This window comes from Passer montanus, unplaced genomic scaffold, assembly GCF_014805655.1.
Source record: "Passer montanus isolate IOZ18808 unplaced genomic scaffold, ASM1480565v1 scaffold38, whole genome shotgun sequence".
In the NCBI taxonomy this organism is placed as follows: Eukaryota; Metazoa; Chordata; class Aves; order Passeriformes; family Passeridae; genus Passer; species Passer montanus.
Window position 1 is genome coordinate 6,852,908 of NW_024368596.1, and position 13,747 is coordinate 6,866,654.

The following is a 13,747-nucleotide window of genomic DNA, read 5'->3' on the forward strand; positions in this document are numbered from 1 at the left end:
GGGCCCGCCCAGGCCGTTCCGCCGGCGCTGCTCGGCGAGGGGCCGCGGGCACGGCGGCGGCCGGGCTGGGAGTCACCGCGGCGGCAATACCACAGCTGGGGAAAGTTCTCTTTAAACGCAGAGTTAATTTAACGCCCGGGTTTTGCGAGCTGGGAGTCGTGGAAGCAGTGGAGGCGTGCCGGTCCCGTCTCTGGGGTCGACTGGAGTCGTAATCATTGATACAACACCTAAATAATAGACCCCGGTCTACAGGCAGCGCATTGTTCAAGTGCTGTGTTCATGCCCTTTGGTTTATCCACTGTGTCGCCAGAAAGCCGGTGCTTCCAGGTTAGAAGGGACCTCAAGGATCAGCTGGTCCAGCCTTTCTTGGCAAAGACACGGTCTAGACAAGATGGCCCAGCACGCTGTACAGCCAGAGCTTGAAAGTGTCCAGTGTTGGGCAGTCAGCACTTTGTGATTATTAGTTTGTCAGGTAGACACACTATAAAACATTCTCTCAGTTTTTGCCAGCTTTGACAGTTTCATGGTGTGCTTCCTATTTTTGATACTTTTTAGAAGTCTAGCTAGTCTTTCACTGTCTGGTAAATTGAATATGGTCCTGACATAATTTACTGCTTTGTGATGAGCTGTCCTCTTAAGTGGTTCTAGAAAATTAAGAAAAAGCAATGTCTTAATAGCTGATAATCATATCTTCCAGGTTTTTTCCAGTCCTATGCAGTTGAAGTAGATATAAAGGATTCCTCTAATGCAACATGCCTGTATGCAGACTGGATGATGAGGTTCTTGATAACATATGAATCAAACAATGGTGATTATGTAAGTATTTGGGAGTAACTCTTGCTGAGAACTGGATTTTGATCTGGATAAAAGTCTTAAGCTCTTTTTACCTAGGGTGTTTGATTTCTTACTTTTTTTTACCAGGTCAGTTAAGAAGAATATTCCTATATATTCCTTACTTAAATAATGTACACAAAACTCACCAGGTCTAACCAGTATCAGTGTAGTTATGTTCTTAGCCCAAGCAGTAAATGTAATTGCAGCTCAACATAATCAGGGTTTACAGCCAGGTTAGAGTTGTACTTTTGTACTTGAATCTGATACAGCTCCTTTCTCAGGCAGGTGTCAAGGAGCCTTTACTATAAATTTCCAGAATAACCTAAAATAATCTCACTTGTCTTGTGCAAGGTTTCAGCTAACTCCAGCAAGTTTATAATGTTGTCATGGGGAAGAGCTGCATGTGAATGCATTTTAAATTCCCCTTTTCTTCTAGAAAACCACAACCCTGAATTTGTCATCGAGTGTGACACACAATGGAAGCGTCTGTGGCAATGACACACAGGCTGCCCTTGTGGCAGTGCAGTTTGGAGAAGGTCATTCTTGGAGCATTAACATCACAAAAAACAATGAAACTTACCAGGGAGACTTCATCACACTGACCTACAACACCAATGACACAGCTGTATTTCCTGATGCTAAAAGAAAAGGTAACATTCAGTGCAGAATCTGACTTGCAAAGCAATCTCAGCCAGAAGTGTCAGACCTCGTGTAGCTGACCTGGCTTGGCCTCTTCAGAGTCAAGAGGAATGCAGGAGTCAGTAATGAATGCAGTGAGTTCTGTACCACGTGCTGCCAGCTGCTGCTCCTTGTACTGCCTGCTGGGTAACAGTGCAGGCCAAATGGCTTCACTGACTGTAAGTGGAAGGGAAGGGGAAGGATAAACAGCTTTGATCAGTGAGGTAGACAGCAGGCACATGGAAGGTTCATTTTAGTGGGCACTGCTTGACCTTCTACCTTGCTAAGCAATACAGTGTTAGGCTGTCTGTGTACTAATGCCTACTAATAATAGAATTGTTTTCCCCTTAAAAAATGGAGTAAAAGGCTTTCTAATGGCTTGTCTAGTTCTGTAAGCTTGGTTACTCCTGCATTACCTAGCACTCCAGGTCAGGACATACAGGGAGAGCATTCAAGAGAGCTTAAGATTGTTAAACTTAATTATCGCTTAGTCTTTGTCTTACGAAATTACATAAAATGTAACACTGCCTCTAAGTTCTTGTAGTTCATAAGGCATTAAAACATTTGTGCTTATTTGTAGGACCAGTTACTGTTCTTATGAAGGATCCTGCAGGTCCAGTTCAACTGAATACTGTCTTCGTGTGTCATAATTCCTTTTTTATTGAAGCAGAAAATATAACACAGATTTTCTGGAATGTTACTGTGCAGGCTTTTGTTCAGAATGGCACAGTCAGTAAAAAAGGTGAGTATTTCAGTTTGTGAAAGAGCTTTTTTGTATTGCACCTTAGTGCAGGGAGCAAAGTCCCGTAATAAAAAATCCACCAATTCTAAGATGTGTTGTATTTAATAATATCCATGTAAATATCTTCTAGTATTTCTTTCCTTGTTCCTGGAAAAATAGCTTAGGAGAACAGATTTATTAGTGTGCTGTACTGTTGATTGTTTGCATGCCAAGGTGGGATTCTTCTCAAGTGTATATTCCAGTAATTGGGGTATTAAAAATAAGCACTTCAGAACTACTGTTGCTGAGTAAATCATTTGAGTTTGAGGGGTTTTAGCTGACTGCCTTCCAGTTGCAGTGGAGGCCTCTGCTGTTGCATTTGAGGAGTCCAGAGCACGTTGCCTCATCTCATAGCTCAGGAAAGAGACGAGCACAGCATCCTGCTGCATGTAGCCTAATGGGGTCACTTGCTTGCTTGACAGCAAATACACGTGAGACTTTTAAAACAACTTAACTGTCTTTGTGTGTTTTGCTTCCGCGTGTCAGGGGCAAGTGGTACTGCGTGTGGATTTAAAGCCGAGTGTTAAAGGATTTCTAAGTGGCAACTGTACTTTGTCTGAGTAATAAGACTTCAATAAAATTTCAGTAATGAAATGGTGATTAAAATAAAATGTCTTTTCAGAGACTAGATGTCCTGCTGATACACCTACTTCTGCACCTACTGTTCCACCTACTATTGCCAATGTAACTAGTGCACCTATCACTACTTCGTCTCCTGCTCCAACTCCTCCCAAACCTGTGGAGAATCCAGACACAGGAAATTATTCTCTTAAAAGTGGAAATAAAACATGTTTCCTGGCAACTGTGGGGCTGCAACTGAATGTTTCCCAAGACAAGGTGCTTCTTTTTTCTTTTGAAGAGTAAAAGTTGCTGTAGTTATTTGGTGTGAAATCTGAATGCAGAGTGTTGCTTTGTACACTGCTGGCTGTCCAGAACTGCTTCTAAGTATTGTATGTAGCACCTCTCTGACATCAGAATGGTTTTGTTGCAAAATACATGTCTTCAAAAACCTTCAACGGAATTTTTTATTGAGAATACTTCTGACATTATTAAAAGTCTGGAACTTTCTTAGCTGTTATGGCTGTTGTTCCCTGCAGATATTGACTTTCCCCTCAGAGGGTAGCCTGTTGTGTTAGGGAACAAAGTAACACTTCTCAAGGAATTTATTTGTTTGTCAGTACTGCCAGTGTGTAAATTTAACTCAAACAGCCTTGGTTCCGTAGCAGCCAAGCTCAGCTCTTCCTGCTGTCATATTTATGACAAGCTCTTCTAACCCAAGACTGTTCCTGAGTGAGACAATGTATTCCAAAGGCAGCTGAATGTCTTTGATGTGCTTTGTCTGTATTTCAGCCTCTTCTGATCAACATCAATCCAAAGACAACTGTCGCAGATGGTGCCTGTGGTAACACAACAGCCACTCTGAAATTGAATGATGGAAATAGCACACTGATTGGTTTCACATTTGCTGTTGTAAGTAACTTCTTTTATTTTAAACTAATTTATCATTTAACAGCATGCATGGTGATCACTTACAGTAAAATCCTCCTGTTGCTTGCTGGTGGTAGGCTGTTCCCATATGGGAAGTGGAACTGGCCAGCTGAGTGCCTCATGACAAATGGAGAACTGGGTTAAAGCTGTAGAAAATGTAAGACTGGTAAATGTGTTGGCTTTTGTAAAGCATGTGTTCTTAAAGTTACAAATGCAGAATTGCACACTGACACTTGATTCTTGCTTCTTGAACAGAAAAATACAAGTGCAAGCGTACAAAAATTTTATCTGAGGGAGGTGAATGTTACTCTGCTCAACCATCTGAATGGTTCTGGTAAGAAACAGTATCTGCCTTAAACAAGGGTAATATTATATTCAATGTCTGCATCAAATACTTCTGGCTTTTTTTTTGGTGTTGTTCATGCTTACTGTTAGCTCCTACTCTATGTCTAGAAGTTGGTATGAACAAAAATGCAGAAATGGCTGTAAGAGTTACTTTACACAACAGTGTGGGACTGCTCTGCAATTCCTGAAACTTCTGCTAATGGAGTCACTGTAAATTAAGAGGGCTTCTTTATGACTCTTTTCAGTAATGTAATCTTTTGTGGCATGAAATCGAATTGTGCCAACTTTGAAGCTTTTTTTCCTAAAGCAGCTTTAGTCTTCTTTCTTTGAAGATGCTGCTGTATCCTCCAACCACTTGTACTTAATGTTCACTAAAAAAAGGCCAGTCCTTCAGAAATTGAAGTATACTTTTTTCCCAACATATGTTTTCTCTTTTTTTTTTTTAATTGCTTGTCATAGCTACAGCAATTAAAGAGCATTAAAGCTAAAACACTTACAACTCTGCAGCACTGAGACAAGCAGAGGTATAATGAAAGCCTGATCTCATGTACATGTGAAAGAGAGGTTACTGCAAAGTAAATAACTTCAGTTTCTGATTTCTGGTTAAGCTGATCGATCCCACTTTGCACTACTTGGTTTTTCAGACTAGTCAGTGTTGAAGTGTTGTCCCCTCTAGACTCAGCTACTCAGTCTTACTGTATTAGCAATTGTCTTAAATTTTAAGTGAACATGCAAATTCTCTTTTTTTTTCTTCTTTGTTTAGTCATTTCAAGTGCAGATAACAACAACTTAAGCAAGTGGGATGCTTTCCTTGGTAGCTCTTACATGTGCCGAAAAGAGCAAACCCTTCAGATTAATGAAAATGTTCAAGTACATACTTTTAATCTATGGATTCAGCCATTCCTTGTGGAGGCAAATAAGTTTGCTACAGGTAAGAGTTACATTTTTGTTTTTAGTGATGCTTCCAAAATTCTCACTTGCTACAAAGCACCAATATTAGGTACAAGTACTTTATCTCAGAAGCTCTTGTTCCAGTTTTTTAAAATATGTTTAGATATACCTGGAATGAAGAGAATTTCTGAGAGTGACACTTGAGTTCAATCAAAGCTTTATTCTCATTTAAAAAATGTCTGCTAAGTGTGTGGTTCTTCTTCACAAAACTTGAATGAACTAGAGACACTGAAGGGGCACTTAGGTGTTGCTGTGCAGAATAGGTTAAAGTTACTTGACAGCATCTTGACTTACAGCATTTGTAGCTCAGATATGTAAGAAAATTGGACAGAACCTTTGCAGAAATGGACTTTGGGAGTACTGTTAGGTGTTTTGTTTCTTTTTATCTGTCAGTCTGAGAAATAGGAGTGTTGGGGAAGAATGAACTGTCAGAGCTTCCTTTAGAGGCAGTCTTGAATATCCAGAACAAAAGATATTCTGAAATGTTTGTTTGCTGCATTATCTTGATCTTGTCTGGAGAAAACTGAAAGGTCTTAAATTACCTCTTAATATTTAGTGCAAACTGGTCTTTGTGCTTAATGCTGATACTTGCAGCACAGTCTTACTGGACTAGACTGTTCTGTAGACACACAGATTGAAAAGTTCTTTTTTTAGACAGAAGTAAGATAACTCCAGGTGTGTGTAGGATAAACAGTTTAGTCTTTCTAAAGAGTTAGGGACTCATTTCACTCCGTAGTTAAAGTTGCACCTAGCTTTCTTCTAATTACAGTTATTTCATCTGTGTAGCATGTCTTTGTTCTGAATAGATTATTGATACCAAATCTAGGTCACTTTTTATCCTTAATGAGTGAAAGTACCAACCAGACTTGCCTTAAGTATGACATAGATAAGCCTGGTTTGTGAATGTAGAAGAGTAGCTGCTCCCTTGCCTAGTACAGATCTTGTGCACAGGAAATCTTGTACACCCTTAACGTGCTATACCAATGCTTAAATTAATTAAAATGCTTAAATATGCTAAATGTATTGATGAGACCTCTGCAGTTCTTTCTCTCGTAGTTTAAATAATATTTGATTTTTTAACACCTTCGTATTAAGGAAAACAGATTTTTATACCACACTTGGCAAGTATTTTGTCTTTATTTATTCCTTATTGCAACCTTTTTCTCACCTACAGCCCAGGAGTGTTCGCTGGATGATGACAGCATTCTAATCCCAATTGTAGTTGGTGCTGCACTTGCTGTCTTGATTGCCATTATAGTGGTTGCTTACATAATTGGCAGAAGAAAAAGCTATGCTGGATATCAAACTTTGTGAATCTAAGTGTGATTCCTGTTATGACTTCACTCTAAACAAAGCAAGTGCAAGTTCTGAAGTCCAAAAAAGACCCAAAACCTAGGAATAATTACTAGCCACAGCTAATTGGAGTTGAGAAACAAAGGGAGAATGTTTATCTCAGATGAAGCAGAATTACACTTTGTTTTCCTGCCCTAAGAAGACGATGTGGGTTTCATAGCTGTTTTGAAGATGTCAAATCCTGGATGAATTGCTAGGCTAAGGATTTTATCTTGCAAAAGTCCTAAAGCATTTAGGATTTATATCTGCTTTTTACAAATACTAGCCTGAAACAATAACACGTTCTGAACTGATGTGCATTGGGCATCTCCCAGAATAGCATAGAATTTGTACTTGCTTCTCTCCTCTGCGTTCCTTAGTTGTTGTTGTAATTGTGGGTTAAGCTGGCAGCATTAGTCACTCTGTTGACTTGTATAGTATTTAACAAGGATTGTCTAATGCCCAATAGCAACTTCCTTTTCCATAGGATTGAACTTCAGGCTGGTGATAAGCGATCTCTGGAAGTGGCAGCAGTAACTTACTTGCCTTTGTTAGGGGTTCAGTAATTTACTCCTGCCTTGGTGTAATTTCAGGAATCATTCCTATACCATGGCTATACAAACAAAATGGGTAATTTGCCAAATGGTGAATATATGGGAAGACTTCAGTGCTGTTTCCAGATCCTTTCAATAAAAAAAAACCTGTTAGGCACTGAATTCTTTATTATACCTTGGCAATAGTCTAAAATACTCACCTAAGGCAGACTTCTGCTAAATTAATGCAAGCTTTTTTTTGCTGGCATCAGTTTAAAGGGAATAACCTCTCTAAATATTCCAGAACTTTAAAGTGCACTTAACTTCATACCATACTCTGCACAGAACTGGTCTGTCTTGTTGCTTTGAATGACCTTGTTTAAAGATGCTTTCATTTAATGAGCCAGTATCTGTTGTTGCAGCTTGAGCTGTTTTTCAATCTTCACCTTGAATGGTTCTCTGCCAGTCAAAGTTCACATTGTAACTGCCCGCCATTGGCACTCTGAATGTTGAACGTTTGTGTTGGGTTGTTTGCAGTGCAGCATTTATTAATGTTTAGAATGCAAAAGCCAAACAAGTCTGAGATGGACCCACACCACCTGTTTTTCCTTGCTGTATGAAAATAATAGGTTAAAAAAGTGCAGTGCAACTGGACTGTTCTTTAACTGCAGCTCAGTAGAGACTAACCTTTAATGCACAACTTTTCTCTGGGCTCCTCGTGCAATTCTTACTGCATGGAAAAAAAAAAAGAAGTCTTTTAGACTTTTAGATAATTGTGGCTTTTTTGCATATGTCATAACATGAGCTGCCTAAGCTAGTTATTTAATGAACATAACATTGTCTCCCCATTTAGAATGAGTTTAGCCTGCATCAAAGCTGCTCTAGTGTTTTCTTAGTGTTCTCTAGGGTTGTAGAGATGTCTGTGGCATGTTTGTATACAAATCATAAAATACACTTCTTTCAGTAATGGTTTGGTTTTTTGGTTTTTTTTTTTTGTAAAGACAGTTTACTCTTGACACTAGCCAAGGAAGCATGTATGGGTGGATAATGCTTACTATAGCTTGTAGTCTACAGCTTGAATTTTGCATCAGTTACTGAAAAGCATTTTAATGAAAGTGGGGAACTGCTATAAATTTAATCATGAAACAAGCTTCAAGACTTACCATTTTAATTTTTAAAAATGGATCTAATGACTTCAATATATCCTCAAATGCAGAAGTTCTTATAGATTTTTTAGCTTTTTTTTTGTGAGTGATGTTCAGTGGCACCAGTTAAACATGCATCTCTGTTAAGGAGTAATCATCACACTCTTCTTCTGACCTTGCAAATTTTTGAACTGTACACAGTTTCTAAGTGATAAAATAGAAGATTTGTGCAAACTGCTTCCTAAAATCAACACTAGAAATACCATTGCAAAAACCTGTAAGTATATTGGCTCAGAGTTTTAAGTACTCCTAGACTGATGTGCAGGTAACTGGTTCAAAAAACATCAGTTTCACCTGACTTCCTGTTGTTATAAAACCACTAGTTTTCCTGTATGTATTGCTCCATAGGGAACTGTCAATCTGTTTAACCTGTGCTCTAAAAAATAAAGATTGTTCTATTTCTTAAGGAAACTTGTTCACATTTTTTTAACTGATTTGAAAACAGAGTCTTGTATTGTCTTTTTTTAAAGAAAATAAACTCAATGAGTAAGGTGAACTCTAATCAGTCTGTATCTGAGATTCTGTTACATAGCTGGTTTTGTTCTGGTCTGTGGAAACAGCAGTTAAATTGTGAATTTATTTAACACCTGTGGATGTGGAATATTACTGTGTATAACCTGTTATAGAGTGTGGTTGGTTTAGTACCTTATACACAATTTACTGAATACTGTATTCTAATGTCAAGGTTTCTGATATTTTAGGTTAAAGATGTCATGCTAATAGTCCTCAAAAGAAGCATTTCTAGCCAGTGAATGATGGGATTTGGGTTTTGGAAGGGACTTTTTGTTTGTTCATTTGTTCCTTGTTTTGGTTTTTTGTTTGGCTGGTTTTTAAATTTTTTTTTTTTATTTACCACAGTGTTCTCTCTTCCTTAGCATATGTTAATAAAACACAAACTTTGGGGCTGTTGATTGACTCTCATGATTGGAATTAAAAGGGAAGGCACCTTTTATACTGGGGCTAAAAAAATTTTGGGCCAAAAATTTCTCACTCTTTTGAATGGAGATGCATTCAGCCACATCAGTTGAAAAAGCTGTTCCTGCTGGCCCTGCTGTGTGTTGGGCTGTAGTTGCCAATTCTGCACTTGAAGACACCTCTGAAGCTTCTAACCACTGTACAGTAGCCATACCTGGATAGATGTGTGCCAGCAAGGATGGAGTGTTCCTGGTATGAAACCTTGACCCCTTTGTCACCCTGGGAATTGCCTGTAAGGGTGCCACAGTGTGATGGATGCTGCAGCCAGCTCCTTCCTTTGAAGAAGAGAGGGAACTTCTGTCACTGCCTGCTGGGCACCTTCATCCTTAGCAAATCCATTCATATTTAGTGTTAGTGTTTAGTGACCCAGTACCCAGCATCTAGCAAATTGTCTGTGTTAGTAGTTAGTGAACAAGATGACTAACTATCAAATGTATGTCTCTCCAAGATGTTTAAATATTTTCTCAGAATATTTTGAAATAGCTGTATAAGGCGCATAGTTCCTTTCCTCTTGGCTTTTTTTTTCCTTTCCAAGTGGTGCTCTACTTGGCAGTAGGTGCCTTCAGAGAATCTGAGTTCAGTATTTTCAGCTCTTGAGCCTCCACGTGTTGTTCTCCTTGCTCTGAGTCAAAGGCTGTGTATATTACAGGGAGGGGCCATGGCAAGAGTGTTTTGGACTGTCATAAGCTAAAGCAAGACAATTGCATTTCCTATCATTAATGCTGATTCGGTGAAAAACAGCATTCAACTTTTGAGGAAGTGTCGACTGTGTGCAATGCTCTGTCCTAATTAAAAACTCAAACACAATGGTTTTGCCAGGAGTGCTGCTTTACAAAACACATCTGAGCTGGGCACGGTTCAGTGCTGGGGAGCCAGGCACGGCCTCCTGCCTGCCGCTCCTCCCCTGGCACAGGCAGGTGGAGCTCTGCTCCCCTTGCAAGCTGCCAAGCCCAGCCCTGCCCCCGAGGCTGAAACCGGCTCCCAGCGTGGTTTGCTAATCATTGATGAGTTTTTCACCAGCAAGGAGCTCCTCACGTTTTACAGGCTGTATGTTAAAAACCGCTCTAGTGTTACAGATGTCTCTTCTGTTTTCCACGCCGATGTGGATTTCAGTGAGGTCTGTGTAGTTCTCAGCTGAAACTAATAACCCTTTTTCACGGGAAATAAAGTTACCCACCCCAACAGTCTTTCAGTGTTTTCCACGCCATGCCTGGAGGCACGTTTGTCTTGGCTGTCTCTTGCAGTTCTCAGTAAGTGTCTGCTTGGTTACTTGGGCTGTCCCTTACGCCTTCATGTCTGGACCCAGAGGAGTGCTGGTGACTCGAGGGTTGGGAAGACCCCTGGGCAAGGCAGTGCTACCCCACTGTGGGGTTTTTGTTGCTTTATTGCTGCTAACTCTGAGGTGTGATCAGCTAATGCGTGCTCAGACTGCTGGTTTGTCCTCACATTTCTGATCTCTCCTCTGCTTGCTAGAGGACGCTGAAATTAAATGTACAACTGAAATGTACAAATCAGAAGAAGTACATTACCAGTATAAAGGATGTGTGGAGTAGATGTGTTTAAAGAAATCAATATTTCCATCAATTCTTTACTCAAGACTGATTTTACTTTACATGTATTATTGTTTCTAATACAATGTAATTTCTCAAAAATGCCTATTTGCTCCTTGCTTTCTTTGGTTTCTAATGCTTGATTTCCCTTACTAATTAGTTCTCCCTTGCTTTTTTTTTTTTGTTTTTCCTCTTTCTGCAGCTGAAGAATGCATTGCTGATTCTGACCTGAACTTTCTTATTCCCATCGCAGTGGGCGTGGCGCTTGGATTCCTTATCATTCTTGTCTTTATATCTTACATCATTGGAAGAAGAAAAAGTCGTACTGGCTATCAGTCTGTATAATCTCTTAATTCCATCTGTTGCCCACTTTCCCTGTTTTTTCCCTTTCCCAGACTTCCTGGCCTGCTCCTTAAAAAAAAAAAGAGAGAAATTAATTCAAGGTTTCTTTATTTTAAAAAGTTCAAATCACTTCATGGAGAATAACAATTACTTCATGACAGAATAATGTGCCATGAGTCTGAAGATGAGTTGCAGAAGCTACTGTATGATTTTGGAGAAAGTAAGTGTTCTGAGGACCAGAGAATTGAGCAGAGTTGGTGTGTCCCTGTGGGAAATGTGATTATTTTTAGTAAATAAGACATCTACAAAACTTTCTGTCGTTCAATCTTTTTGTACAAGAAAATTTCTAGATGCCTACGGCTTGTCTTGGTTAATGCTAAGCTAAAACTATAATTAAAAGTGTGAATGCTGTGTCAAAAGGGACTGTACATGCAGTGGGAAAATGAATACCCAGCTCTCAACAGATTTCTGTTGGGAGCTTGGCATATGGCTGTTCTTGTGAATCAGCCTGAATTTCCTTTCCTTCTGAATGTGAAAGTAGTACCTGATCTCACTAATACCCTGACATAATATGAGAAGAACATCTGATTCTTCTGGTGAATTAATTTGTTTAACATCATATGGAGAAGCTGACTGCTAATGTAGGTTGAATAGCTTTGCACTACCCTGGTGTCTAATTTGCCAAGATAAAGGTTCAGGTCTGGAGAACTTCAGTTACTCAGAAAAAGCAACAGTCTGCTGGAGGAAATGTCTCCTGTGCTATTTTGTTGAACGGCATTTTCATTTTGTTCTGAGTTCAATTGTGAAATGAGGGTGGGTGGCTGGAATTTCACTGGCTGCAGTTTCTCTGAGCTTTGATTCTGAACATAAAAGAAACTGCACAGCGTTGGTCCATGTGAGGACCAAAAGTGTTTTGAGAGCACTCAGACTGACTGAGAACACAGGTTGCTCAGAGATTCCTGCAGTTCCTTTGGACAGCTTGTATAGGTTAACAGGGCATCACTGGAAAGCTGTGATCTCTGAAAGCAAGTGGAGATATAAAACCTTTCAGGTTTGATAGAATTAATCTGCTTTTAATCTCATTATCACTGTCTGAGTAAGACTACAAAATTTCTAGCATGAGGAATGCTGATCATAAAGCATAAATGAATATATGTATAGTGAAGAAAGTGACTTGCAAAGGAATAAGAGCATCTTACCTGTTTGAAGATGCTTTCTTTGTTATTAGTGCCATACCTTTGCAATTCCATGTTCCATATCTAAACTGTATCAAAATCAAATTTAGCCATTGGTGGTTGTGTTCCACTTCATTCCCATCAGGTTCATGTTGATGGAATGAAAGAAGCCTCTTTCCAAACCTTTTTGGTCCATCTTGGCAAAAGCCTTTTGCAGTCAGTAAATCCTGAGGGCACACAAAGTTTTGCCCTCTGCACAAATGTTTACTAAAGCTGCTTCAATATTTAATCCTTTTGTGCATTGACCCTGTACCCATGTTGTGGGGGAAGCACCTTCAGTAATTCACATATACAAAGGTGACAGTCAACACTGATGTTTAAGTAACTCACAATAGCTGTGTATTCAGGGAAGGGAGTTTTCCAAAGACTTAGTTTTGATGGTTGAGAAATACCTGTACATTCAATTATCCTTGTCCTCACAGTGACCAAAGATACACTCTACCTGATTCTGACAAAAATTATTCCATAATACAAATGAGCTCTTGGAGCAAGTTGTCTTTTTTTTTTTTTTTTAGGAATGTAATTCAATGCTGCTGAGTTGGACTGTGTGCTTTAGGTTTGGTTGTCTTGGTCTCTTGTATTGTACCTTTGCTCTTGCAATACTTGATTTCCCTGCCAGTGTTAAATGGAATTATTTCAGGTGGCATTTTATGAGTACACGCACTTGTCAGTGTGGTGCTTCTCTGCTGCCAGCAGATGGATCACAGCTATGTTTTCATGCTGAGATTGCAGACTGAAGTATTTAATATCACTTTTGCTAGGCTATCTTAGTGAAATGTGGTCAGTTCCTAGATGCAAACACATACATATATATATATTGTAAATACATAGAAAGTATTATTTTGAGCTTCAACAGAAGTCAAAAATTGATCCAGCACTTTAAGGTTGTTGCAGCATGAAGAGTGGTGTGTACAATTTTCCAGATCTTAAAATGACTGTACAAATATGCTGACAGCAGAATATGTGTATGGAAAATAAAGTTAATTATCATATTTATAAAGCTTTGTTTCAGTGTAAGTAGACATGAATACCATTTCTGAGAGCCTCTCTAGAGGGATGGTCAGTGTGCTTGGATCTGGATGTTTGTGGGGAAACAGAAGCTTTCGCTTCTAAGCTATTCACACATTTGCATCCAAATCTGTTGATTTTTGTGTTGATTTGGTCAAAGCATGGGTCCAGCATCTGCTAAAGGACCTCCTCTTCCATCAGAATCCTTCCAACAGAGAGATAGGGAATAGATATTAAATAAAGTTTTATCTTGTTGCTAGTGTGAAGGCTGTTAGTTTGATAGCATGAGACACAATGATTTTGGTTTCCTTTCAAGACCCCACAAATACAAATGCTTTAAAAGAGCTAAAGCAATTGGCAGACAGAGAAATGCTTGTGGGTTTAACTTACTTCTGATGTCAAAAGAAGAGCCACTCCCCCAGCAACATCCTCCTTGGCAGAAGCCAGTTTCTGTTGGTTAGAAGATGCCCTTGCAGATAATTTGTGCAGG

At 39.3% G+C, this 13,747-nt stretch overlaps 1 protein-coding gene across 2 annotated transcripts; it reads left to right on the plus strand.

The window, feature by feature from the left end:
- The first annotated feature begins 55 nt into the window (after nt 1-55).
- LAMP2 (lysosomal associated membrane protein 2) lies at nt 56-13,249 on the plus strand. 2 transcript variants are annotated; one of them, XM_039717250.1, is made up of 9 exons: nt 56-472; nt 698-816; nt 1,271-1,484; nt 2,093-2,254; nt 2,916-3,130; nt 3,644-3,763; nt 4,037-4,115; nt 4,890-5,057; nt 10,875-13,249. In XM_039717250.1, exons 2-9 carry the CDS (start codon nt 772-774, stop codon nt 11,015-11,017), a joined length of 1,146 nt encoding a protein of 381 aa, XP_039573184.1. In that variant the 5' UTR covers nt 56-472; nt 698-771; the 3' UTR covers nt 11,018-13,249. The 2 variants fall into 2 exon arrangements, with proteins under 2 accessions (XP_039573184.1, XP_039573185.1); XM_039717251.1 differs by lacking the exon at nt 10,875-13,249 and adding an exon at nt 6,252-9,056 and having other exon boundaries at nt 63-472.
- Nucleotides 13,250-13,747: the final 498 nt, after the last annotated feature.

Bases quoted from the DNA above. Each gene is read 5' to 3' on its own strand.
- LAMP2 (XM_039717250.1), top strand. From the start codon at position 772: ATGATGAGGTTCTTGATAACATATGAATCAAACAATGGTGATTAT. The intron at 1,485-2,092 runs GTAACATTCAGT...GCTTATTTGTAG, and splicing joins TCCTGATGCTAAAAGAAAAG to GACCAGTTACTGTTCTTATG. The intron at 2,255-2,915 runs GTGAGTATTTCA...ATGTCTTTTCAG, and splicing joins TGGCACAGTCAGTAAAAAAG to AGACTAGATGTCCTGCTGAT.